The sequence below is a fragment of the Oryctolagus cuniculus genome, chromosome 10 (genome assembly GCF_051225735.1).
Source record: "Oryctolagus cuniculus isolate XC-2025 breed Fujian yellow rabbit chromosome 10, ASM5122573v1, whole genome shotgun sequence".
In the NCBI taxonomy this organism is placed as follows: Eukaryota; Metazoa; Chordata; class Mammalia; order Lagomorpha; family Leporidae; genus Oryctolagus; species Oryctolagus cuniculus.
This window is the reverse complement of record NC_142876.1, coordinates 117,864,404-117,891,860: the sequence shown is the minus strand read 5'-3', so window position 1 is coordinate 117,891,860 and position 27,457 is coordinate 117,864,404. Positions and strand designations below refer to the sequence as shown.

Genomic DNA, 27,457 nt, shown 5'->3' with positions numbered 1-27,457 from the left:
CTCATTGTTCATGAAGGAGAACCAGGACGTTGTGGGTAGGGGGTGGGGCGTTGCTAATCCTTTTAAGACAGCACCATGGACTGCTTATGGGGTTCACCTCTAAATCTTTCTCCAGTGCCTGCTCTGACAGTACGTGTTCTCATTGCTACAGGAAGCCAGGCACTGAGTGCATAAGTATATTGTCTTTTAAAGGAAGTTGACATTCTTTTGATCAGAATACAAATTTGTGTAATTCAGCTTCTGCCGTGCCCTGGGTTGTGAGATTCCTGAGCTGCGCCCAACCAAAACCCCTTTAAGAGCTTGCGAGAGAGACCCTGTGAAGTGGCCCTCAGAAACCCACCCTGGTCTCCTGTTCCCACACAGGGTTGGGGCGTCAGGCACATCACGTTTGTGGACAACGCCAAGATCTCCTACTCCAACCCCGTGAGACAGCCCCTCTATGAGTTTGAAGACTGCCTCGGGAGCGGGAAGCCCAAGGCCCTCGCCGCAGCAGATCGGCTCCAGAAGATATTCCCCGGAGTGGTGCGTGGATGCTGTAGGGGTGTCACGGGCTTCCCCCTGTGTGTTCTTAAGTATTCAGATCCTGGCTTTGCTTCCTGCTGGGCACTCCCCACATGGCTGGTCAGCACTCTCACATATTCTCATGAAAATGAAATGAAGAATTCATGACCACATGTTCTGTCGGTCGCCACGTGTTGTGTGAGGTCGTGCTGTGAGATCTTGGCACCTGTGGGTTTTGGTGTCCTGCACGGCCCGGAAGGGAACTGTGGTGGTGCTGATGGATGTTGTTACGTTGTCCTGCGTGAGCGGAGCGCTTGGTTGTTAGTTAGTACAGTTTTAGGAAATTAAATTAAATGCAAGTCTCTGCACAGGAGAAAGACTGGATGTAAGTTTAAATTTGTGCTCCAGCGGCTGTTTATTTTTTGAGTTATGTCATTTACTTCAGAAACTCCAAAATAATGAGAGAGAAGTCGTTCAGTTCATTGCATTCAGTATGTTGAGGGTTTGTTTTGAGGTCATCCAGCGAAAGGAATTTTGCATTCTGAATGCTCCATCAGTTTATCTGACAGGAGGCAGCTGACGCATCTCAGAAGCATCTGCCTCTGTGGAAAGCGCCAGAAGAGGCGCCAAGACCTCCGCAAGCACAAGCCCGCCCTGAGCTCCTCTCCCGTGGCCCAGCATGGCTCCCACAGGTTGAGAAGGCTTTGCTGTAGAAGCAGTGGTGTCCATCTTACCTTTCGTCCCTGAGGCACGTCATGCATTGGGTTTGTTCATCAGTATTGATGGAGTGTCCAATCTGCACCCAGCCGTGTCCTGGATGCCTAAAGAAATAAGCATAAATCAGTCCTGTCGTCGGGCAGGCACCTCCGGTCTCTGTGGCGACGACATTGCCTATCACACAGTCCCCAAATCTCGGTGGCTTCCAGTGTCAAACGTTTGTTCCACACTCATGGGTGTGTGGGTTGGCTGTGTTTCAGCCGCAGGGCTAGGCTGACTCTAGCCTTTTGTCAGATTCTGGTCTGTTCTGTCTGTCTGTGCTTAGGGAAGAGCAATCGTCAGGGACCTGCTGTTCTTACCATAGAAGGTAGACGCTTAGAAGGGCTGGCGATTTTCATGGCTGTTCAGGTTCCAGCTCCACCATGGCACAGTGCAGTGTCTTCTGTTTCCATGACCAGAGCTAATCTAGGGCCACACCCAAGTCAGCGTGGTTTGTTAGTGTACTCGGCTGTCCTGGAGGAGGTGCTATAGAGTCGTGTGACAAAGGGCTTGACCGTCAACGTCAGCTCGAGGGAGGAGAGATACAGTTGAGAGAATAATTAGTCTGTCACTGGAGAATATTACAAACTCCCCTTGAAAAATTTTTTTTAAGATTTATTTTATTTATTTTAACTACAGAGTTAGAGAGAGAGAGAGAGAGAGAGAGAGAGAGAGAGAGAGATCTTCCATTCACTAATTCACTCCCCCAAATGGCTGCAATAGCCAGGTCGAGGTGAGACCAAAGCCAGGAGTCAGGAGCTCCTTCCCAGTCTTCCATCTGGATGAGAGGGGTCCACGTAGTTGGGTCGTTTTCTGCAGCTTTCCCAGGCACATTAGCAGGGAGCTGGGTTGGAAGTGGAGCAGGCAGGACTTGAACCAGTGCTCATTTTGGATGTCAGCATCATAGGCGACACAATGCTGGCCTGAACTCCCCTGAATCGCAGACAGACCCGGCTTTGAATCTGAGTTCTGGCATTTATTAGTTACACACAATTTTTACTTTTCCACATTGTGCTGTTGTCTGTGGCCCAATGAAGTTCACTGTATGTAGTCATTCAGTTTTTCTGTTACTTACTCATTAACGTGTTCGCTTAGTTCCTACAAGTACTTAACAGTTGTGGCAGCTCCGTGGAGCAGGAGCTCAGTTGCCAAGAGAAGGTGTCAGAGGTAGGCCTGGCCTTGACCAGGAGGGGAGCCGGGAAGATCCTGACACAGGAGTGGGCGTGAGCTCGACTCGGGGTGATGGAGCTGTCTCTGCGGCTCCTGAGGTGGTGCCTTGTAGACTCAGGGAAGACGAGGATGGCGAAAGCACGGAGGTCATGGGGACTGAAAGGAAAGCGGGGCCAGCGAGGCCAAGTGCGAGTTTTCAAGGAAACCTCAGTCCACAGGGTCGAGCCTGTTCCTTCGCACTCACATGCCGTGCCTGTTTTCCCTAAGGAATTATTAAGTCCTGAGGCCGGGAGTCAAGTCTGGTATGCTTGTATCCCTCACGCTTTGTCTATATTTAATAATAGGTATTGTGCAGAACTCACCGAAGTCCTGGTGTAGTCCATGAAATTCCTGAGAGATGCTTGTGAAACTGTTGAACTAACTGCTATCCAGGCTTAAGGGGTTTTCCTTCTGTTTGATTTCATTTAGTCCTTTCTTTTTTTTTTTTAAGACTGTACTTACTTATTTGAGAGACAGTTACAGTCAGAGAGAGAGAGAGGTCTTCATCTACTAGTTCGTTCCCCAAATGACTGCAATGGCCAGAGCTGGGCCAATACAAAGCCAGGACCTAGGAGCCCCCTCCGGGTCTTCCCTGTGGCTTCAAGGGCCCAAGGGCTTGGGCCATCTTCCACTGCTTTCCTGGGTCATTAGCAGGGAGCTGGAGGAAAAGTGGATCAGCCGGGACTCGACTAGTGCCCACATGGGATGCCGGTGACAGAGATGGAGGCTTAACCTACGCCACAGCACCAGCCCCTAGTATTTTCATTCAACAGGTGTTTCTTCACTGTCTTCCTTAGGCCAGGCCACAGGACAAAAGCTGGGCCTGATCAGCATGGCATCCGCGGCTCTGCCCTCCGAGAGCTCATGCTGGTTGAGGAGGTACACGGCGAGTAGTTGGATTAGTTGTTTAATTCCAGTAACTAGAAGGTGCTGAGGACGTGTCTGAGAGCGGGCGTATGCAGGCCTGGGCTGTGGGGGGAGCTTTGTTGAGGAAGTGACACTGGCCCTGAGCCCTCCAGGGATTCATTAGGAGAAGGGATGGAAAGAGGAGCCAAAGAGCAGAGAGCTGGGCACAGGCCAGGGCCAGGAAGGGTGTTTCAAGCCAGAGAAGCTGGGCCAAGTGCGCGGTGCAGATTCCCCACACACATTTTCTAACTGAGTGGAAGTTAGAAAGATTGATTCTTTTATAATGCAAGATTATGTAAATTGTGCTTTTCTTGTTCAGTTATTGCAAACTCCTGATCTTCCTGCCTGAAGTCTTGTGACATTTGTCTTGGAAAAAAATAATTGGATGATAGACTTCTTTTAATTTCTAATTTTGAAATAATGTATTCACAGGAAAGTTCAAAGAAATGTCCCAAAAGGTCGCGAGAACCCTCCACGCAGCCTCCCCTGGGAGACAGACTTCAGGGGTCAGAGTGGTTTCGTTTGCACAGCTGAGCTGGACAGCCATTAGCGCTCCTTCAGAACCAGAAAGTCAAGCTTTTGGCTTTGCTGCAAAACACTTGACCCTTGCTAAGTATGTTGTGGCCACAGACCTTGCGGTAGCTCAGAGGCCAGCTCCTGAGAGACTCTTGATTCCTGTCTGCCGGACGTTCCTGGCTGGGCTCCTCTCTTCCACTCCAGAATGGACGCGTCACATTGATCCTTTTTTTTTTTTTTTAAGATTTATTTATTTACTTGAAAGTCAGAGTTACATAGAAGGAGAAGCAGAGAAAGAGAGAGAGAGAGAGAGGTCTTCCATCTGCTGGTTTCCTCCCCAGATGACCACAACGGCTGGAGTTGTGCTGATCTGGAGCCAGGAGCTTCTTCCAGGTCTCCCACACAGGTTCAGGGGCCCAAGGACTTGGACTGTCCTCTACTGCTTTCCCAGGCCATAGCAGAGAGCTGGATCAGAAGTGGAGCAGCCAGCACTCAAACCTGCACCCATATAGGATGCCAGCACTGCAGGCAGCGACTTTACCCACTTACCCACAGTGCAGGTCCCTCCTTTTTATTTATTTGAAAGACAGTTACAGAGAGAGGTAGAGACAGGTAGAGAGAGAAAGGTATACCATCTCCTGGTTCACTCCCCAAATGACTTCAATGGTCAGAGCTGAGCCAATCAGAAGCCAGGAGCCAGGAGTCTCTTCTGGGTCTCCCATGCGGGTGCAGGAGCCCACGTACTTGGGCCATCTTCTACTGCTTTCCCAAACACATTAGCAGGGAACCCAGCTCCCTTTAAAAGGGCTCCAATGCAGTTACCTGAAAAGAACTGCTCTGCTGTGAATGCAGAACCCAAGGCTGAGGCTGAGTTAGCAGAATAAGAAAACAGCTGATCATTTATGAATGAAATGACTATTTGAGGGAACCTTTTTTTTATGGTGAGGCAATAAAATGTAGGATTAGGGAGCCACACTCGAGGTTTTAAAACCCAACTTTAGGCACCTGCTTCTGACATTAATGAACAGCTGATGCTGGGCTAGCTCCCCAACCATGAACAGTTATGCACCTGGATAAAGTACGTCCCAAGACTGTAGGCAGTGAGCAATAGGCAGTGAAAGGCTTTGCTCTCAGGTGGACGGGAAAGAAGGGATGTTTGTCCCAGGTTAGCGCCCGCGGGCACTTCCTGGCCCACACCGGATTCCCGGAGGAGCTTGGTCTTGGTGAACTGAGAAGATGATGAGAGTTCAGAGCCGCTGCATTGGCCAGAATCTACAGGGTGTCGTGCCAGACATGGGAGTGCTGTGCAGAGAAGGGGGTCCCAGGAAACTCACGGGCAGCACCTTGAGTCTTCGGCCAGATAACCAGCTGCACATGTACACGGCGCAGCTCTGTAATGCGGGCCGGAAGCACCTCCAGGGAGCTTACGAAGGCCCATGATGCTGCAGTCCCCATGCACCAGAGAAAAGCAGAAACACCCTGGCGGGACTGTCAAGAGAACCCTTGAGTGACAGCCCAGAAAGCCATGGACTAAGGATCTAAGACAGAGCCTTCTAGAAGAAGGTGTCTTAGGGTCTTGGGAGAGGAAGTTTTCCTAGGACCAGTAAATACTGACACTGCCAAAACGTGAACGTTTGCCTTCTCAACAGATGCCATTAAGAGAATGGGAAAACATTGGCAGTACACGTGTTTGGCAAGCAGCTTTTATCCAGCATACATGAACTCCACCACTCAGGAAGAAGAAGAGAGATGGACTGACTGTCCTTCAAGGGGAGTGAAGATCGAGGAGTGGCAGTGAATTCATGAAAGTGCCAGCGTCGGCAGTCAGGGAACTATCGATTAAAACCATGCAGATAGATCATGACGGCTCCTCAGACAGCTGAGACTGAGAGGACTGACAGTGCTAAACGCCGCCAGGCTGTGGGACTCTCACAGCTCTCACACTTTGTGGCTGACACAACCATGAGACAGAAAATACACTTCCCCGATGACCCAGAAATTGTGCCTCCAGGTATCTCCCTAAGAGAAATGAAAGCGTATACACACTAAATACTTAGGCAGAGATGGCCAGTGCAGCCTTATTCATGATGGCCCAAACCTGGAAAGAAATCGCTGTCAGTGGAGGAATGAGTAGTAAAAAATTGTGCAATAGTCAGGCAAAGGAAAAGGGATGCGCTATTGGGGGTGCGCTGTTGACACTTAAGCGTGTGGACGGATCTGCACAGCCTGTGCCGAGCACAAGACATGCAAACGAGTGAATATTCTAGGATTTGATTTCACTGAGTTCTAGAATAGTCAGAGCAGGGTTGTCTGAGGTGTTGGGGATTGGCTGGGGAGGGACACAAGAGCATGCTCTGGGGCCTGTGTCTTGGTGGGCGTGTGCAGGCGTTCATCAGCACCATGCAGAGTTCAGAGTATGTTGACGTGTACGTGTGAGATCTGCATATGGCACTTGATGCCCATTGTCCCTCACCTCACTGTACCTCTGGATCAGCTGGGGAGGTTAGACGATGTCCATGCCCACAGCCGCTCTCGGGGATTGCAGTTACAGTGGCCTGCAGGGAAGCCTGGGTGCTGGGAATCGTGAAACTGTCCGAACGGTTCTGATGCTCAGTTCTGATGTCGGAGCTCCCTGAATCCAAGCCCTTGCAGTGCAGTCCCCTCTCAAGAGGGCCCCTCTGTCAGCTTCCAGGCCGAAACTTTAGCAAGTATAGATTCATTTAAGTTATCAAAGCTAAGTGGGCAGGGACCACTTACTTTATTAGTGGGAAAGTCAGGGCTGGCATTGCGTATTTATGCTTCAGTCTTGGCGTCACTGAAATCCCCTCCTAATGGCTGCGTGGCTCAGGCTGGCGCGTGCACCATCAGCTGTGTGGTGCCAGCAAGGTGCCGTTGCTCCAGGGACCGCAGTTGCTGCTTCTGTTGCTGTCTAGTACAGCGTTGGTACATGGGAGGTGCACGTGTTTTCCCAGAATGCCAGAGGGTACAACATGAGTATCCCCATGCCTGGACATCCAGTGGACTTCTCCAGCGTCACCCTGGAGCAGGCCCGCAGCGACGTGGAGCAGCTGGAGCAGCTCGTCGGGAGCCACGATGTCGTCTTCCTGCTCATGGACACCAGGGAGAGCCGGTGGCTGCCTACCGTCATCGCTGCGAGCAAGAGGAAGGTAGAGAGGGGGCCGCGGGGTGCGCGGCTCTGATCGTGCCTGCATGCCCCACCACCCCGAAGGGACACGCCCCCGCCTTCCCTCCCCCGGCGTGCGGCCTCGTGGCGTGGAGCCAGAGGGCTTCCACTCAGACTCGCACGTGTGGCGCCTGCTGCTGAGGTTCCCTGAGAGCCCTCTGGGCCCCCGCGGCAGAAGGCATCTGCCCTCAGGTGGAGGTGTGGCTTTGCTGCACTCAGCCTGTTTGGTCCCCGAGGACGCGGAGGGTCAGCAGTGCTGAGCGGGTCACCTCATCGTGGTGGTGTCCGGGTGTGGTTGCAAGTTGTCTATTTTCTAGTGTGGTCTTTCTTTACTTATTAAACTTTATGTGGTCAGAATTTTAAGAAAATAAGTTAATTTACAACAAAGAAAATTTCTTATGCTATAAATAGAAAAACTAGTCCTGATAAATCTGTGTGGAGGGTGGATTTTATTTCAGTAAAGCAGTTATGGAGAAAGGTCTCTGGCCGTGGCAGGGTCTGAGAACGGTGGAGGTGGGGTCTGCCGCGCCTGTCTCTGTCAGCTGCAAGCCCTTAGGCAGGCTGCAGAAGTAACCTCTCTGACTTTCAGAATCTTCGCTAGAAATGGGAAACGTTTGTAGAGAGTTTTAAATAAAATTAAAAAGACAGTTTATGTCAATCACTTGTCACATCTTTGGAGCCTAATAAGCCGTCAGTGTTGGCTGGCTTTTATCATCATTAGCTTTCAGCGTCTGATCGTGCTCACAGGCGAAAAATAATTTGGAAAGTTGACCCAGTAGTAAATTAGCCGTGGCTCGGAGTCAGATGTCTGCTAACCTTGCCCTTTTGTTCCTCGACCCCACAGCTGGTCATCAACGCTGCCCTGGGGTTCGACACCTTTGTGGTCATGAGGCATGGCCTGAAGAGACCGAAGCAGCAGGGGGCCGGCGACTTGTGTCCCAGTCACCCGGGGGGGCCTGCAGACCTGCTGGGCTCATCCCTGTTTGCCAACATCCCTGGGTATAAGCTCGGCTGCTACTTCTGCAACGATGTGGTGGCCCCGGGAGACGTGAGTGGATTTCTTTGTGGTCCCTAATGTTTCCTGCGACCTTCTTGGGCACTTTTGTTCATGACTCTTCAGATGCTGGCTTTTAACAAAGAGTTCTGGTTGGGGCGCTGGATTCTGTCCCGGTTGCTCCTCCTCCAGTCCGGCTCTCTGCTGTGGCCCAGGAGGGCAGTGGAGGACAGCCCGAGTGCTTGGGCCCTGCACCCGCACGGGAGACCAGGAAGAAGCACCTGGCTCCTGGCTTTGCATCAGTGCAGTGCGCCGGCCGTGGTGGCCACTTGGGGGGCGAACCAACAGAAAAAGGAGGACCTTTCTCTCTGTCTCTCTCTCTCTCACTGTCTAACTCTGCCTGTCAAAAAAAAAAAAAAAAAAAAAAAAAGAGACCAACTGGGGCGGGGTCAGGTAGAATGTCGTCATCCCGCCGTGAGCTTGGATTGGCACTGTCAGCTACGCTGCTACACATCACTGCTGTGGAAAGCCCGGCGAGGAACCAGCGCCGACTGGCTCCTGACAGCGCTCAGCATTGTCTCAGGGCGTGGCTGGTGAAGATCGCATTGCGCCTGAGGAGTCTAAAGACCCAGGTTGCACTCAGGCCCTGAGGTTCCCCGTGGGGCATTCCCAGGAGGTCTCTTAGGCCCCTCCACACCCTTGCCCTGCACAGAGGGAGCGGGGCGTGGGCGTGGGTGTGGGAGCCTGAGCAGGCAGGAGCGCCGTGTGGAACAGTCCTGTGTCCCATGCAGTGCACCACGCGGCCGAACTCCGCTGGGACGCTGCGTCTGCTGTTCTACCTGGCGGCACGGCAGAGAGGGAGGCACTCTTGCCCTTCAGCTCAGCGCACAGTGGGCCGGCAGGAGAGAGCAGGGCCACGCCCAGTGGGTGGGACGGCCCCCGGCTTTCATGGCACCCCTCGCGTCAGTCCGCGGGAGGGGGCGTTTATCAGAACAGAGAATAGTTTCCAGGGAAGCAAACAGAGACGTTGTACCCTCCCCTCCGTTGTCTCCTCCTTTTAAAACGCATTCCTTAATAAGCCAAACCCTTGCGAATGACTGGCTTTTATATCCTGTCCATAGAGAGAAGCTGGGGGCATGTGTACCCATGTGGCGGGTGGGGGCAGGACACAGCTGGCCCTGTTATTTCTTTGTTGCCAACAAGTAGGATGAGACTTTTGCAACAAAGTCACATCTGTTCATGAAAGTGAAAGTCATCCCATCAACCCCTAAATTTTCCCAGAATCAGAATGTTAGGGTCTCTTAAGTTGACCCAGTGAAGGCTTGGGTTTGGAGCTCTGGACCCCTCTCAGGGTGGTGAGAGGCACGCGGGAAGCCAGGACTGCAGGTAGCAAATTCTCGTTGCTGAGTTGAGGCCCAGCCGAGGGCGGCAGGCAGGATCCCTTGCACCAGTGAGGTCGCGGCTCCTCCTCTGCCTCTGTGTCTGAACTAGCAGGCACAGAGGAGCTGAGTCAGCGAAGGAGCCCGTGAGCAGCTCAGCCCTCCTTTTTGGTTGCTAGTCCCCAGTCTGCCGTGTGCTTAAGCTACTAATCCTTTTTAGAATGTTGTCTCATTTGGTTACCTAAGTTCTATATTCTGTTTACCTTTTTAAGAAGTGTTTGTTTATTGGGGCAGGCATAGTGGCACAGAGGGTTAGGCCACCACTCAAGATACTTGCCCCCCATGTCAGAGTGCCATTTCAGTCCCAGCTACTTTGCTTCCAGTCTGGCTCGCCGTGTGTGTGCTGGGAGGCAGCAGACAATGGCTCAAGTACTTGAGTCCCCACCACCCACAAGGGAGACCCAGGTGGGGTTCCTGGCTGCTGACTCAGCCTCATCCAGCCGAGTCGTTGCAGCCATGTAGGGAGTAAACCAGCAGGTGGAAGATCTCCCTATCTTTTTCTTTCTATCACTCTGATTTTCAAATAAATAAATAGATACATACATCCTGAAAATGTTATTTATTTAAGAGAGTATGTACTCCTCTCCATTGGTTCACTCCCCGAGGTTGGGCTAGACAAAAGCCAGGTCTCTCACCTGGATGGCAGGAGCCCAGGTCCTTGAGGTATGACCTGCTGTGTCCCGGGGTGTGCATCAGCAGGAAGCTGGAATCCAGACGGAGCCAGGACTCAGACCCAGACTCTCCTGACGTGGATGCAGGCGTCTTAGCTGCCAGGCTAAATGCCCGCTCGGCGTTCTGTCTTCATCCTCCCGAGCAGGGACTCTGCGGCTGGATCTGCTTTGCGGACCCTGAGCGCCTGGTTACACAGCACAGCTCTGTCAGGGCGGGGGATTGGGGGCTGGAAGTGCGTGGCCTGGAACTCCCTGCACACACCACTGCGTGTCTTTCCGCAGTCTACCCGAGACCGGACCTTGGACCAGCAGTGCACCGTGAGTCGCCCGGGACTGGCCATGCTTGCCGGAGCGCTGGCAGTGGAGCTGATGGTTTCCGTTCTGCAGCATCCGGAAGGGTGAGTCTGCCGCTCGGAGACAGCGGTTACACAGGGGACGCGTGGGGGTGCTTGCAGGTCCGTGTCCCCCGTGGTCCTTCCTCAGAGGCCTCCAGGGTTTTAGCGCTCTTTTTTGTCCTCAGAAAAATATGACTAAGAAATCCTGGTCTGCTTCTTGGGCCTGAAGGAACTTCCCACGGGGACCCTGAGGCTCCAGCTCCATGTCCTCCCGGAGCTGAATCCTCCTAGGGTTACTTGGCAGCTCAGAACAGGAAGTAGAAAAAGGTCGGAGGGAGCTTTAGGACTTTCCTGTGTTTGTTCTCAGACAGTCTGGATGTTCTTGATCCTGAACTTCGGTCCGGCAGTCCTTGAATCAGTATATTAGAAATGTGTGCAGGTGTCTCAGAGATGAATCTCCAGAGACCTCACACCTGAGGCTCTCTCGTTTGCTGGAAGTTTAGAGGCAGGCAGTCCAGGACTGGTACTGAGCTCTGTTATGCCTTCTGGGCCTTGAGTTCTTTCTTAGTGTCCACTCATCCACTCTCAGCTTTCTTACTTACGAGCGCGGTCACGAGGTGGCTGCCGTGCCTCCATTGTTGCATCTGTGTTCCAGTTGAGAAGAAAAGAATGACCAACAGATCAAAGGTGTGGGCAAGGACCACTTATTCCTTCCCTGCTTCTTAAAAAAAATTATTTATTATTTGAGAGGCAGAGAAAGAGGAGAGAGAGAGACCCTATCCACTAGTTCACTCCTCAGATGCCTGCAGTAGCTAGGGCTGAAGGTGGGAGCCAGGAGCACCGTCTCTCACGTGCACAGCAGGAGCCCAGTTACTCGAGCCATCACCACTGCTTCCCAGGACTTACATTCGCAGGAAACTGGAGTCAAGAGCTGGAGTTGGGGATCAAACCCCGGTTCTCTGATACGGGTGCCAGCCTCTTCACTGCGAGGCTAAATGCCCCCTCCAAGTCTGCCTCCCTTTAAAGAACTTCCCAGAAAGACACAACCATCGATTGCCAGAAAGAGTAGCAAAAAACACTGGGTGTGGGGGGCCGTGACACGGCGCCTCTCTGAAAACAGCTGTGAGAGGACAGAAGAGAGTGGACCGTGGGGAGGCCACCACCAACGCCCACACAGTTCTTCTGAAATTCCTCCAGTTACCTTCACTTTCACATGGTCTGTCGGTATTCACTTGGTTTCTAGCACTTTCTGGTTTTGCTACTTTTCGTTTCTTTCCAGATCTGTGAGTTGTCAACCCGCAGGGCATTTTCCTTCCTCCTGGAGAATCCCCCGGGTATTTCCTTGACAAACACTAGCGGCAGATTGTTTCTGTCTCTGTTTCTCTGAAACTGTCTTTGTGTCTGACAGCAGTTTCCCCGTTTGACGGGAGTGTGGATGGAGAGTGATTGTCCTCCAGCGCTCCGAGAGTCGAGTGCAGTGCATCCGGCTACCCCCCTGAAGCAGTTTGCTTTTGCCCTCCTGCCTCCTCGCAGTAGCCTTTTGGGATTAGCTCATGGCCATGGTTTTCAGCGCCTGCGCTGTGCCTACTCCAGTATTTGTGCCGAGTGTGCTTGCCACTGCCCGTTCCGTGCACAGCTCGACGCTGCCCATCTGTGTGCAATGTCCTCAGCCGTCCTCTGAAAACACCGTGTCCGCCCTGTTCTCTCTCCCTCCTTTCTTCTTCAGCTTCAGTTGCGTGGTGGTTAGAATCGACCTGTGTGGTGGTCCTGTTATTTTCTATTGTGTTTTTTTTTTTTTAATTTTAATTGAGTTTAGTTTTATTTGCAAGGCGGAGAGACAGAGGCAGACAGAGGTCTTTTATCCGTATGTTTACTCTCAAAATACTCACAAAAGCAAGGGCTGGCCATGCTAAACCAGGAGCCCTGAATACAATGTGTGTCTCTAACATGGACAGCAGCGCTCCTCAGGAACCTCCCAGGGTGCATCAGAAGTGGAGGAGCTCTCCCAGATGGGATGCAGACATCCCAACAGCCGCCCAGCCGCTGTGCCCGACGCCCACCCCCCATTCCCATGTTGTTTTCCTGTTCTTATTGTTCTTGGCTTTTAGTCATGTCTTATGTCCTCTGGGGCCTGTTATTATTTTTGTTTCATTTTTATTGTAGAAAAATTCATATAAATATTATGAATTTATATTTACATGATTTATTATATATATGACATGTGTAAAATAAGTATATATGTGTGTTTTCAGTCAGTTTGTCTCTGTTTACTTCACTATGATGGTTTGCTTTTGGCTTATCTTCTAGTTTGCTAATTTTTTTCTCTTGTGTATCTAATACTTATATGTGTTAAAACCATTAATTAAGTTTTAAATTGCATTGTATATGTTACATCTGCAATTTTCATTTAATCTTTTCTACGTTTGCTGTTCTCTTCTGAAATTGTCATTTTGGTCTTTTTGATTCTTTGACAACATTTGGTCTTGTCTCTTTAGTAAGTCCTTATCAGTTATCTCCATTATCTGGGTCTCCCATGGGTATTTTCCTATTGTCCTTGTATTTCTTGGCTTTTAGTCACGTCTTGTCTGTTTATACGCCTGTTATTTTTCTTTAATTTCTTATTATGGAAAAAGTCATATAAATATTACAAGACTATGTATATCTGTAACATACTTATATATTAAGTTAGTGTGTGTGTGTGTGTGCACCACCAGCCTTAGCAGTTACTAACACGTGGTCGGTCATCAGTTATCTATACTGCTGTCCACACTTTGTTTCTCCTCATACTGGCTTGTTTGAAAGCAAATCCCAAGCATAGCATTTTATTTATAAAAATGTATCCTTTAGTCTGAAGCTCTGCTATGTTTACTTTAAAAACTGGAGGTGGTTCCTTAATACCGTCACACGTCCAGTTAGCATTTGCATTTCCCCAGTTGCTTGAGCGTGCTTGGCTATTTCTGGCTGAGTGTTGGACATTCCACACGAAAAATCGTGCAGGTGACGAGGCTGACATTCTATTCTTCAGGCTGCTGGGCCGAGGGCCCCGGCAGCCCTCGAACACCGCGACGCAGCGGGGCCGCTCTGCTTCTGGTCCTCCCTTACTCTGAGAACGCGGCCCCAGGGCCCAGTGCAAATCCTGGGCTGTTTGCCATGAGTCCAGTGTTCCGCTCCGTCAGTGGTCAGCAGCCGCCGGAGGGGAAGCTCCCCTTCACGGTGTCAGGTTCACCTCGTGAGCTCCTCTTGGCTCGCAGGTCTGGGCTCGGCCGTTCTTCCCTCTCTCGGTAGCTCTCTGCTGCTGCCAAGCAAAAGTGTTCACACTCTGTCTAAATTTTTTATTTATCCCCGGTGGGAGGGTCGGTCCTGACCACATAAGCTTTTAAGATGTGGTATGATTCTCCGAGCGCTCACGGCGTACTAGGCTTTCCTGAGAGAAGAAACCTGAGCAGGCTGGTGCTGTTTGTTTCAGCGGGGCCCTTGGCGTTCTCATAGCCTGCGTGTGGAACACTTTACATGTACTGCATTCCAGATAAAAATCAGCCCAGTGTGGACTGGACAAGCAGGACAAAATTTAATTTAATTTCAAAAACAGAGTCAATGATTTGTTTACTTATTTATTTTTAAAGATTGATTTGTTAACTTGAGAAGCAGAGTCTCAGACAGAGGGATAGAGAGGTCTTCCATCTGATGGTTCACTCCCCAGATGGCCGCAACAGCTAGAGCTGGGCCGATCCAAAACCAGGAGCCAGGAGCTTCTTCTGGGTCTCCCACGTGGGTGCAGGGGCCCAAGGATTTGGGCCATCTTCTACTGCTTTCCCAGGCCATAGCAGAGAGCTGGATCGAGGAGGAGCAGCCAGGACTAGAACCGGTGCCCAGGTGGGATGCTGGCAATGCAGGTGGAGGCTTAGGCTACTACACCACAGCACTGGCCCCGTAGTCAATGATTTAAAAAAGAAGAAGAGAGAAAAGAAAGGAAGAAAGAAGAAAGAAGAGAATGTGGTGCCTTCAGATTCTCGCTCTCTGGCCCTGACTCTGCGGTCAGGTGTCCGATAGTCAAGCCACACCTGGCTGTGTCGCTCATGTGCCGTGATTTATTTCATTTTCCAAGTGCTTTCCACAGTGCTCTCTCTGTGCCAGGTCCCATTCTAACACTTTACAAATATCAATTCATGTAACTCTGGAGCTTAGCAAACCTATTAGGAAATAACTGTTATTACTGACACTTAAAAACAAATGTATGTGAGGGGCAGAGAGAGAGAGAATAAATCCCATTTGTGGTTTGCTTCCTGAGTATCTGATACTGGGAACTGAGAGCAGTCCAGGTGTCCCACAGTGGCAGGAGCCTAATTACTTTTTTAAATTTATTTATTAATTTGAAAGGCAGAGAGAGGGAGAGGTATCTTCCATCCGCTGGGTCACTCCTCAGATGGCTGTGACAGCCAGAGCTGGGCCAGGCCGAAGCCAGGAACTTCTTCCAGGTCTCCCACATGAGTGCAGAGGCCCAGCTCCCGCTTTCCCAGGCCATTAGCAGGGAGCTGGATAGGACATGGAGCAGCCGGGACTCAAACCTGCACCCTATGGGGCGCTGGCACTGCAGGTGGACGCTTAACCTTCCACGCAACAGCACGGGCACTTGAGCTATCAGCCTGTCTCCCAGAATGTTAACAGGCATGTTAACTGCTAGACCAAATGCTCCCTACTCCTGCTGTTAGTCCCATTTTTGGTGGGGAAACTGAGGCATGGTAACGGTAACCAAGTAGCCAGGATTCACGGTGTTGCTCAGTGGAAAGGCTGGGATGTAGCTTGGCCAGTGTGACGCCAGGCTGTTTGGATCACTGTGCTGTGCTGTTGATAATACAGGCAGGGAGAATCATGTTTTTGAAAGATTTGCTTTCCTGATTCTCAAAAAGTCAGTGTGCAAACTCTCAAGAATACCATGGTTATTGTGCAGCTCAGAGCTTTTCTAGATGGTTAGAATATGGCCTCTGTACACTTGTGGTCACGTATGTAACCAGTGTAGACGCTGGTTTGTTCGCTTCTCATCTTGGTTGTCTGCCGTAGCTGCCCCTGCCATGTGGTCTCTTACCAGCTCCTGACAGGAAGTCTTTGGGGTGCAGGTTCTGAGAGCTGATTCTGGGCTTCCTTGACCAAGCCCTCTGCCTGCCTCTTCTGTGGCACAGGTAGATGGCACCTTCGCTCAGGGAGTGCTACGTTAATTAATTCTTCCTCTGCTTCTGTGGTCTTTGTATCAGTTCAGGAAACTCAGAAAGTTTTCCACTTCAAAGTTGCAATACAAAAATATGCAGTGGTGTTGTGCAAGACTGTCCCAGGTTGAGAGAGTTAGTGTCTATTGGCTTACCATGCACCACACATTGTTCTGGGCCGTTTGTTAACACACTCCTGACTGGCTGGTCCCAGCCGCCGTGTTCCTGTCTTGCACATGGCGGGCGGACGCCCAGAGGAGTGAAGCTGCTTGCCGAGCATCGCAGCTCTGGTCTTTCTAACTCCAGTCCACGCATTTTTTTTCTTGCTCCTGTGCCCTCCCTCCCAGGGACGTTCAGGTTTGCCAGCTTACGCTGCTAGGCAAGGGCTTTTTGGTCATCTGCCTTCGTGCTTGGTGGCAGCCCCAGGCGCCTGGTCCTCCTCACAGGGGTTCTGCGTAGCGTGAAGAAGCCAGCAGCGCTAACTGTTTCCTCTCCCCAGGGGCTACGCCATTGCCAGCAGCAGTGATGACCGCATGAATGAGCCTCCGACCTCCCTTGGGCTTGTGCCTCACCAGGTTAGTGCTGTGTACGTGAAGTCCCAGCTCTGGACGTCATCCCTTCAGCACACGGGGAAAGCGGGGGGCATCCCTCTCCCGTCAGCAGTGCAGGCCACCTCCCGTCCACCCCACTGACACCCTCCAGCTGGAGGCCAGAGGCGCTCCATGCTGCGGGCTGGGGACGAGAAGACCTCATGGACACAGGGGTGGGAGCAGCTTGCACGTCTTCCTTGTGCTCAGCATGCTGCTTAGAGGCCTCGTCATGGACACGAGTGGGAGAGCAGGCAGGCACGGACCCCGCCAGCCTGTGGCTAAAGTGCCAGGCTGGTAGTTACGGTGGCCTTCCTTGGCCAGGCCACTAGCCTTCCCTGAGTCTTAGTCTTCATGGCTGTAAATGATGGTGATCTCATCCGGTGGCTGGAGAAGTGCGTGTAGTGGGTCCGCACGAGATGATGCCTGCCCTGTCCTTGCTGTTGTTACTAATTCTGCCCACATAGAAAGGCTTCGCAGGGGAGCATGGGAAAACCCTGGGAAGTGTGCAGTGCCACCACAAAGCAGGTGGCGTTTTCAGGAAGCTCCATCCCCTAAGGAATGAAAAAAGAGCAACAGTAGGGCAAAATGTGGACTTCATGCTGCCTCTTTTTTTTTTTTTTTTTTTAAGATTTATTTATTTATTTGAAAGGCAGAGTTAGAAAGAGGCGGAGGCAGAGAGAGAGGTCTTCCATCCACTGGTTCACTCCCCAGATGGCCAAAATGGCCGGAGCTAGGCTGATCTGAAGCCAGGAGCCAGGAGCTTCTTCCCGGTCTCCCAAACGGGTACAGTCTCCCAAACGGGTACAGGGGCCCAAGGACTTGGGCGATTTCTTCTACCGCTTTCCTAGGCCATAGCAGAGAGCTGGATTGGAAGTGGAGCAGTTGGGACTTGAACCAGCACCCGTATGGGATGCTGGTGCTGCAGGCTGGGGCTTTAACCCGCTGCACCACAGCGCCGGTCCCTCGCACTGCCTCTTCACGGGACTGTATTTCTGGAGGAATAAAGAGCAGTTCCAGTCTCGTGTCCAGGTTCTGGGTGTGTGTTTCAGCTCAAAACATGAGCGCTGGCCCCATCAGCACAGTTGTGACTGGGCCACCAGTCCCATCTGGGGACGCTCGAGGGTGCACTCAGAGCGGAGTGGCTGACCCCACTCACACTTGCCTCTCTTCCTCCCCACTGCCCGCCCCCTGTGCCTGGGTCTGCCCTTTCATTCTCCAGTACCGGATGGCCATCAGAAAAAGGGAATGAGTTGTCCCAGGTCACACAAAAAGTTGGGGATGAGGCCCAATCCCAAACCAAACCTGACCTTAAAAAAAAAAAAAAAATTGGGAGCTGGTGCTGTGGTGTAGCGGGTAAAGCTGCCGCATGCAGTGCTGGCATCCCATATGGGCTCCGGTTCGAGTCCCAGCTGCTCCACTTCCAATCCAGCTCCCTGCTATGGTCTGGGAAAGCGGTGGAAGATGGCCCAAGTCCTTGGGTCCCTGCACCCATGTGGGAGACCTGGAAGAAGCTCCTGGCTCCTGGCTTCAGATCGGTTCTTCTCCAGCCATTGTGACCAGTTGGGGAGTGAAATAGCAGATAGAAAACCTCTCTCTCTCTCTCTCTCTCTCTCTCTGTCTCTCTCTCTCTCTCTGTCTCTCCTTCTCTCTGTGTGTAACTCCAATGTTCAAATAAATAAATGAATCTTTTAAAAAAAAATTGGGATTTATTTACTTATTTGGAAGGCAGATCACCAAGAGAGGAAGCAGAGAAAGAGAGAAATCGTCCATCCCCCGGTTCACCCCCACATGGCTGAAACAGCTGGGGTTGGGCCAGGCTAAAGCCAGGCTAAAGGACTCTGGAACTCCTTGTGAGTCTCCCATGTGGGTGGCAGGAGCCCAGGCACTGGGGCTGTCTTCTGCTGCCGTCCCAAGCACATTAGCAGGGAGCTTGACCTGAAGTGGAGCAGCCATGTGGGATGTCAGCCTGGCAGGCGGGGGCTGTCTAACCTGCTGTGCCGCAGCACAGCCCCCACACTCGGCCCTTCGACTGGTGTTCTCTAGAGCTTCTCTGAGTGGCAAGAGCCCTGCCTGCGTGTTGGGAGGCTTGGCTTCCAGGCACTGCCCTTGCCCCTTGTGCTCAGCCCCCCAGAGCGGACCTTCCGCTTGCATCTCAGTAAAAGCAGGTGCTTTTCTTTGTGTCCAGAGTGATGTAGACCACAGGACCCTCTGCAAATGTGACCCTTCCCCGAGCCTCACACAGACTGGCATCTGTTAGACACGTGTGTGTAAATCCTCCCTACGGGGGCGTGTGCAGTAGGACCTGGCAGACCCTGCAGTGACAGGCAGCTCCCACGAGGCAGCTCACTCCCGAGCCGACCTCTGCGCTTCCTGCTCCCGATCTCCTCCACATCCTGTGCCGGGCTCCCTGCCTTCCTCCTGGCCTGCAGGTGCGCCCACCCACTCTGAAAAGGGTCGGAAGTCCCTTGGCTGCCCCTGTCCTGCGCTGCCTCCCCTCCCTAAGTCCTCCACGCTCAACTGCTGCAGCTGTGGTTCCTCCATGCCCGAGCCGGGGGCAGGACGGTCCCCGAGGAGGGACCAGTGTTAAATGCGTGCACCCATGTTTTCACACTGCCATGGCAACCACACCCTCCCGGCGAGTGTTTCTCATTCACCAGCCCCTCAAGTTCCCTTCCCTCCCTCTCAGATGTCTGAAGGATTATTTTAGTGGTTGGCCATGTCTTCATCTGGCCTCTCAGAGACTGAAGAATAGCACGGCCATAAATGGGAAAAGCCCAGTTTTGTGCCTGTGTGTATGTCATTACATTATTTCAAGTTTCAAGCCTTTATTTTTAGCTTCTTTCTAAAAAAGAAAGTGGAGAAAGAACTTGACAGATCAGAGTTGGGTGGTTCTCATTCGTAGGCTTCAGACAGCCTTTTGTGGCCCGATGTGGAGTGAGTCCATCAGCGCCTCTGTGTTCTGATGAAGGGGGTGTTGTCTCCGCCGAAACACCGGCCTGTGTGGCATCGCCCACTGCAGACACCTGAGGTGGGCCGTTTCCTGTCGGCGCAGCCTGGGCAAGCCCCTTCGTGTACTTGGTACGCGGAGAACAGCCAGTGAAGTGCCTGGGCTCATTTCTCTCAGCTCCCCGAAGGAGAAGACTTGTTCACTGGCCCCTGTGCCTGAGGAAGAGTGGAGCAGTGGCCATCCCTGCCCTGAGACCCGCAGGCCCCGCGTCCACTCACTGTGTGACAGGGAGACGGCTCCCTGCTGGGGGACTCACTAGCTGTCCTCTGCGTGGGGCCCCAGGCAGAATTTGGCCACGTACAAAAGAAGATGTGATTGGGCCCTGAAATTCAGTGAATTTCTGCCTGAAGCAGCCTCTTCCTGAATTTGAAAATGGTAAAAAGCTGTTTTAGGTGAGGAAATCAGCTTAGGGGCTCTCGACTTCCTGTCCTCGTTTTTTCACTCTGGCCCAGTGTATGGGGAGCAGATTCTGCAGGCGGCAGCCGTGAGGACGAGCTCCTTCCTGCCTGCAAAGAGATTTTTCAAAAAGCCACTTGACTGATGCATGAAGTACATACAGATAAGCACACAGACCATGAGCGGTTTGGCTCGATGAACAGGCACAGAATGATCGCCTCGTCTTCCCAGCACCCAGATGGCAGTAAGATGGCACCAAGCATCCTCAGCCCCTCAGGCCCACCCCCACCCCTCGTGGTGAGCACCCCTGGCCTCAGCCCCAGGGAGATGGTGTTCTGCTTCGGAACCTCCTGTAAACGGAGTCCTGTGGTGTGCGCTCTGGGGTCTGGCTGCTTTTGTGGAGAGAACTTTGTCGTTGTGGAGCTTAGCATGGTCCTGTTGTTTTCTCTGCTTCAGCCAGGATCTTTTATGTAAACAAGGCTGCTGATGGCACGTGAGCCCTGCCAGGCTGGATCCTGTTTCCTCCGTCTTTCTGGTTCTTTGTTGTGAGCATCCAGGCCACTGCTGGTGTCTCCAGGAAGGTGGTTCACAGCCTGGTGAGAAATCTTGACTGAGACAGAAATTCGTAGCCCCATGCCTAATGGTAAAAAAACAGGCAGCCTGACTGCCACAACCCACACATCATGGGCCCCCCTCCCCCCCGGCACAGTTTTTGTCTTGCAGTAAATGTACTCTTGGTTCTAACGTCCTGATGAAGAAAGAACCGGAGTGTGTGTGTCCTTCCTCTGGGTTTGGACCTGCCAACTTCCTGGTTCTCACAGGGTCTTGAATTCTTTTTCTAAGTTAGTTACGGGAAAGTAGAACAAAGGCAGAACTAGGGCAGGACCCTGGGAGGGCCGTGGCCTGGCAAAGCTGTAAGGGAGGCAGCGCCGAGATGGAGCTGCGGGCTCCTGTGCATCTCAGCCTGCTGTTTGCTTGGCCTGTCTCGGGCTGCACCCCTGTATCCTCAGGCCTTTAGCTTTCAACAGAGGTCTTTTCACTCTGCTCAGAAATGGATTCCTCGGGGTGCCCCAGGATGAGGTCAGCCCGATGCCCAGGAGGGAGGTTAAAAGAGGAGCAGCAGGGTGGGTTTCCCAGGAACGGGCTCTCCCTCCCCTTCTAGTGTTGGACCCCTCAGGGTGATGACAGGATAAGCAGCCAGGAAAGTGGGCATTCCTCACGTGATTCCGCACGGCAGCCATTGTGGCTGTGACCCATCCATCCCATGTCCCTCCCCGCCTCCGGCCATCCCTTCTGCAGACAGTTCCCAGACCCTCTCTGTGCAGAGCGCTGTCAGGTTCAGGGAAGTTAAGTGGCTGGCATGGGACACTTTTCCTTCTGGAGCCACCTAAGGTGGTTGATGGCCCTCTAGTCACTCAGATGCGGTGATTCTCATGCTATTGGGGGCCCTAAGTCCCTGTTTCCTGTTGCTGTAACAAGATACCCAAGGCTGGATGCTTTCTAAGGGTCGCACCCCAGTGGCCTAACCACCTTGCAGAAGGTCCCCCACTCTGGGGACCAGGCCTCTCCCACGTGACCTGGGTATCAGGTCTGGCAAGGCCCGGGCTTCCTCTGTGAAGCACTGGAAGAAGCTGGGCTCTACAGGTAAGGGGATGTGTCAGAGGTCGAAAGCCTGTCAGATTGCAGCCCCTGTTTGAGTAGGAGTGGGACCCAGCTCTCTCAGGAGGTGGTGTCCCTTGGCCCAGCACTCTTGGTACCCAAGTGGGGCTGTCCCCTGTCAGGTGGCACCATGCAGGAGCAGCCTGAAGGCTTTGTGACCATATACATCGATTGGAACCCCGGCTCCGCTTTCAGGCTCATATCCATCCCTATATTTTTTTTTTTTTTTTTTTTTGACAGGCAGAGTGGAAAGTGAGAGAGAGAGACAGAGAGAAAGGTCTTCCTTTTTGCCATTGGTTCACCCTCCAATGGCCCCCGTGGCCGGCACGCTGCGGCCACCGCACCGCACTGATCCGATGATAGGAGCCAGGTACTTATCCTGGTCTCCCATGGGGTGCAGGGCCCAAGTACTTGGGCCATCCTCCACTGCACTCCCGGGCCATAGCAGAGAGCTGGCCTGGAAGAGGGGCAACCGGGACAGAATCCGGCGCCCCGACCGGGATTAGAACCTGGTGTGCCGGCGCTGCAAGGCAGAGGATTAGCCTAGTGAGCCACGGCACCGGCCCATCCCTGTGGGGAGCAGGGCCTGTCTCCCGCAACATGGCGAAATAAGTACTGAGACTACCGAGACTAGACTAGACCACTGAGCCTATTAAGACTAACTCTATGCATCTGATCTCCCATCATATGGCGCTGAGAGGGAGTAAACAAATCTTACACAGCTGCTTCATTAATTAGCTGATTCCTGATCGGCGTGCTCAGCACGTGGGCAGCAGAGCACGAATTGGTGGGAGAGGACTATAAAAGGGGGAGAGAGACAACACACGAGGGGTCCCCCTGAGAGAGTCGGTCGGAGAGCTCGCCGGTGCCGCTCCTCTGCGAAAGTGGGGGAGAGGCAGCAAATCCGGGAAGGACCGGGGAAAGAAAACAGCGTCAGGCGTCGTTCCTCCGCGAGTGGGGGAGCAACAATCCCTATATTCTTGATCTCCCTTTACAGAAGGATCTGAGGCAGCTCTTGGCACTCGTCACTCTGAATTGGGGCAGGGTCCGTATCTTGTTCATAACGTGATAAGCTCCTGGAATTAACATCCAGGCCAAATTACAGTCCATTTACTGAGCCCTAGCATTGTCTACACACAGATCAGCCACTTGAAAACATTGGTCTTATGTCTCACTCTTTGTTTTTTTGTTTTATTTGACATTGATTTTTTATTTTATTTATTTTATTATAGACATTGAGAGAGAGAGAGAGAGAGAGAAAGGTCTTCCTTCTGTTGGTTCACTCCCCAAATAGCCGCTATGGCTGGCACACTGCGCTGATCTGAAGCCAGGAGCCAGATGCTTCCTCCTGGTCTCCCATGCGGGTTCAGAGGCCCAAGCACCTGGGCCATCCTCCACTGCCTTCCCGGGCCACAGCAGAGAGCTGGACTGGAAGAGGAGCAACTGGGACTAGAACCCAGCACCCAAATGGGATGCCGGTGCTGCAGGCAGAGGATTAACCATGTGAACCATGGCACCGGCCCGGCACTTTTTTTTTTTTTTTTTTTTTGAAAGATTTACACACAGAAAGAGAGGCAGAGAGAGAGAAAGAGGTCTTCCATCCGCTGGTTCACTCCCCAGTTGGTCACAACAGCCAGAGCTGCACCGATCCGGGACCAGGAGCCAGGGCCTTCTTCCAAATCTCCCACGGGGGTGCAGGGGCCCAAGGACTTGGTCCATTTTCCACTGGCCATGGCAGAGAGCTGGACTGGAAGTGGAGCATCCGGGACTCAAACCGGCACCCATATGGCATGCCAGCACTCCAGGTGGCGGCTTTACCCACTACATCACAGCGCCGGCCCCTCTCTATCACTTTTAATGAAAAGGGATGCTTATCTCCATCCTAACAGAAACTCCTGAAACTCCGGGAGCAGTGAGTAGGGGCCGGTTGGGAGGCTTCCCTGCCCTCTGCACTGTTTTCCTAAAGATAACACCAGCTCATCCCCAGCTCAGTTCTTGCACCCCTCGATGACTCCTGTTCTGTAAGGAGAGGCTGGTCGGTGGTGGTGGCCAAAGCTGTTACAGAAGCAGAGAGCACTGTGGTGTGCCTGGGGTTTTGCCGTACTGAACTCCGTCTTGGCATTGTGTTTGATTAAGACTCATGTCATCATCCAACGCCCACGTGGAGCTTGGAGTCAGGCCTGATTTCTGTAGACCCTAAGCTCTGGAAACCTCGCAGGGCAGTTGGAAGCTGCTGTGAAGTGCCAGGCGGCAGTTTCACGTTGCAGCTGCGCCTGTGCCTTCCAGAATGGCCGTTCGCCTGTGGCTCTTAGCTTAGGTGAGGTCGGCTCGGTGCTCAAGCTGACTTTCCCGAAAAGATAGCAGGCGAGGCGGCCGCTTTCTGCACCTGACCCATTGGTTTTGCGGTCACCTGGGCAGAACTGACTGAAGATGCGTGAGTCCAGCTGCTGGGGTGCAGCCCCCAGGCACTGAGTTCTGTGGTCGGAGGTGTGTTCTCAAGTTCCTGTCATTTCTCCCTTCCTTTTCTTCTTACTTCCTCCTGGTGTTTCAGCATTTGTACCCAGGCTTTAGAGCTAGCAAGAACAGAATGCAGATTCCTGGCGTTGTGGCTCGGTCGTGGTGAAGCCTCAGGCAGGCCCTGTCCCTTGCCTGAGCCCTGACTGCCTCCTGTGGAGAATGCGCAGGTCACAGGCCAGAAGGGAGGAGAGAGGAGCCTGCCTGCTCTGCCCCCACCCCTGCCCCCTGCTCAGCGGCCACGCTCAGGCCGCAGCGGTGCTTTCTGTGGGAGGGAAAAGGCGGAGGGGTAGGTGCTTTAGGGGAGGCACAGGACAGAGGCCGAGACCCAGCTGGGAAGCAGCTCTGAGAGAGAACCGGAAGGCCAGTGAGCCTGCGGCACAGAGGTTGAGGGGCCTGGCGGAGGCTGCAGGGCCGCCCAGGCCGTGTGAAAGGTCTGGAGTTCCAGCTCAGGGGCAGCAGAAAACCCTTCAAGGCCGAGGCCACCGTGTAAACTTGGGCTGCCGGAGATTGGATGGCTCTGGTGGAACACTGCACTTGTTCAGGCCTCAGCTGAAAGGCAGCCTGGTCTAGGGGTTCTTGAGCCTGACCTTCTCTCGGAACTGCCTCGGGAGCTGTTTCTAATTACACTGGGCCAGGCCGCTCCAGAGCCCTGAGTGACTGTCGCTTCTGTCTGTGCCAGCGTGCTCCACAGTGGATCCCGGGGCACAGCGTGCATCACAGCTCAAGGTCTGTGAACGTGTCTTTGAGTCTTGTGCGCCCACCACCCGTAGCCTTCTGCCATTGGTTAGACAATGCACAGGTGTGCCTGATGGAGTCCGTCCGCACATGTGCAGGCCTGCGTCTACAAAGGCCCAGCTGAGGCCACTGCTCCCGTCTTCCCTCCTTACAGTGAGGCAGGGTCCTGTCTTCTAAGGCCCTGTTAGCCAAGCTCAGGCACAAGCAAGGGCCACACATTCCCTGGGCTCCTGGCTTAGGCTGCTGGGCCCTGTGTGGGGCCTGGGACCCCGGCATCACAGTTGTGCTTCCCAGGTGCTGTCGTGGCCAGATGGGTTTTTTAATACTCGGGGCAGCACAGATAGGCTTACTTTCAGGCTGGTTTATCCATAAAGGCTTCTTTTTGTCCCTGGGAGGCTACACAGGACACTGATTCTGAGGACGATTTTGGGGGAGAGGGATGAGGGCAAGAGGGACCTACACTTTGTACTCTGCTTTTGCATTGTTTTGGCATCAAGCTAATCAAGGTCAGTAAACTTTCTCGCCATCACCCCTTCCGAGGACTAATGTATATGAGTGAGACGAACCTGTTTTCAAGCGTGGGCCTTTATTATTTCTTCCTTATGTTTTTCTGAATTGGGTGGCAAAAAAACTTCATCCAAGTTTCTAAGGTTAAAAAAAATGCAGGCCAGTGCCGCAGCTCAATAGGCTAATCTTCCGCCTGTGGTGCCAGCACCCCAGGTTCTAGTCCCAGTCAGGGCGCCGGATTGTTTCCTGGTTTCTCCTCTTGCAGTCCAGCTCTCTGCTGTGGCCCGGGAGGGCAGTGGAGGATGGCCCTAGTGCTTGGGCCCTGCACCCGTGTGGGAGACCAGGAGGAGGCACCCAGCTCCTGACTTCAGATCAGCATGGTGTGCCGGCTGCAGCAGCCATTGGGGGGTGAACCCCCGGAAAAGGAAGACCTTTCTCTCTGTCTCTCTCTCTCACTGTCCACTCTGCCTATCAAAAAAAAAAAAAAAAAAAAAAATCAAGGACAGGAGGCTGGCAAGGTTTGATCCTCACAAGAAGTCCATCTTCCTGCGACCAAGCTCTGTAGGAGGGAGTGAAGTGGAGCAGAGGAAAGGGGTTTAGAGGAGGCTGTTGGGACAGAGGTCAGTTAACTAAAAACTTCAACAGAGCGGAAGCATGGCGGTGGGGATTATTTGCTCTTTTGTCTCCTGTCTTAAGCTGTCTTGAATGCACCCTGCTCTTAGGAGAGCCTGTCAGTTATGAGTGGTAGAACAGGAGTTGAGAGGATGTACCCTGAGCTGTGTTGAGCACCCATGTGGATGGAGAAAGACTGGGGACATCACTCCATGAAGCCTCTAAGCGTAAATGCTAGCTTAACCCGGGTTCGGCCCGGTGGGCCCCTGGCGGGCTCGTTGTCCTGAAGCGGTGTGGAAAGGGCTCGAGGCTCTTAGCATGTTTCTGGATCCAATTTTCTACCTCGAACAGGTGAGGTGGGTATTGCAGAGCAGACGGCTGGTGATGCAAATGAGGTTCCTAACTACAGGTGTCCTGTTCCACCTGTTGCATTTCACCTGCTGGGAACCGCCTGTGGCTCTCTTAGACCCACAGAGACCTTCTGAGTCCGGTTCTAGGGCTTGTGCATGTTGCTAGGGCATATTGCTTCATGTGCCTTGCACACTTCTGAGTAAAAGGGCTTGGTGAGTGTGTGTTCACCGAAGCCGAGGACACGTTTTTCCCCCTGCTGGAACGCGAGCTGGAGCCTGGCCTAAAGATGTGAATATACTTGTTAGGACTCGGATGAATTTAGACTGCACGGATTTTAGATTGTTCTGAGGTTTCGGTGTGTGTCTCGAATAAAGTGCTAAAGCTTGAAGAGCCTGTGCTCTTGCCGTTTTGTCCATTTTCTGAAGGACCTGGGGAGGGCACAGCCTGTGGAAGCTCAGTGTGTGTGTGACCCGGGGGGTTTAGAGCATCGGCAGTGGGACGGGAAAGGCTCCAAATGGCCTGGAAAACAGGAGTGATCCTGAGCAAGCATTCTCAGTGCATGTGGGCACCGGTTCCTGTCCCAGGTGCTCCACTTCCAATCCAGCTTCCTGCTAATGGCTTGAAAAAAGCAGCAGAAAATGGCCTAAGTGCCCGGGCCCTGCACCCATGTGGGAGACCCAGAAGAAGCCCCTGGCTTTGGCTTAACCCAGAAGTGAACCAGCAGATGGAAGATCTCTGTTTCTCTCTTTCAAATAAGTAAATCTTAAAAAAAAAGTACTTAAAATCAACAATGCAAGACAGGCCTCTGGACAGATATACAGACCAATGGAATGAACACTGCAAAAATGAACCCATACACTTATGGTCAGCTGTTGAGATTCAATGGGAAAAGTCTTTTTGACTAGAGTCCCCCAAAGCATGACATTAGATCCTTATATTCATCGAACATACAAGAACTAACTCAAAATAGACCATAGACTTCATGCCAGAGCTGAACTGTGAAACCCTTAGAAGGAAACATCAAAAATCTGAATGACCCTGCAACGCTTTTGTATATGACCCCAAGCAACGAAGCAACAAATGAAACAAGAATTCAGCAATTAAAAAAAAAATTCTATGCTTCAAGAAGGCGGAAAGATAAATGCAAGGATGATTTGCAAATCCTACATCTCAGAAGAAACTTGCATTGAGAATATATTCAGAATTTACAGTTGGACACTAGAAAGACAACAAGGCGGAGGAGGAGCTCAAGGAGCCCTGGCAGAACTGTGGGACTTGAGGGGTCAACAGATCAGTGCAGCCGGAAGCCACAGTGAGGCAGGGCATCCCGCCCAGCAGGGGGGACCTGGACACTGTCAGAAACAGTGGCAA

At 52.5% G+C, this 27,457-nt stretch overlaps 1 protein-coding gene across 9 annotated transcripts in view; it reads left to right on the top strand.

Annotated features, from left to right (window-relative positions):
- Window positions 1-27,457, top strand: part of ATG7 (autophagy related 7) — a 223,788-nt gene that overhangs the window by 68,704 nt on the left and 127,627 nt on the right. For all 9 annotated transcript variants that reach the window (XM_008260431.5, XM_089306667.1, XM_070051102.2 and 6 more), the window contains 5 exons: window positions 364-522; window positions 6,861-7,055; window positions 7,917-8,120; window positions 10,459-10,574; window positions 16,212-16,287. In XM_008260431.5, coding sequence (XP_008258653.1) covers window positions 364-522; window positions 6,861-7,055; window positions 7,917-8,120; window positions 10,459-10,574; window positions 16,212-16,287 — 750 coding nt within the window. The remainder of the gene's footprint in view (window positions 1-363; window positions 523-6,860; window positions 7,056-7,916; window positions 8,121-10,458; window positions 10,575-16,211; window positions 16,288-27,457) is intronic.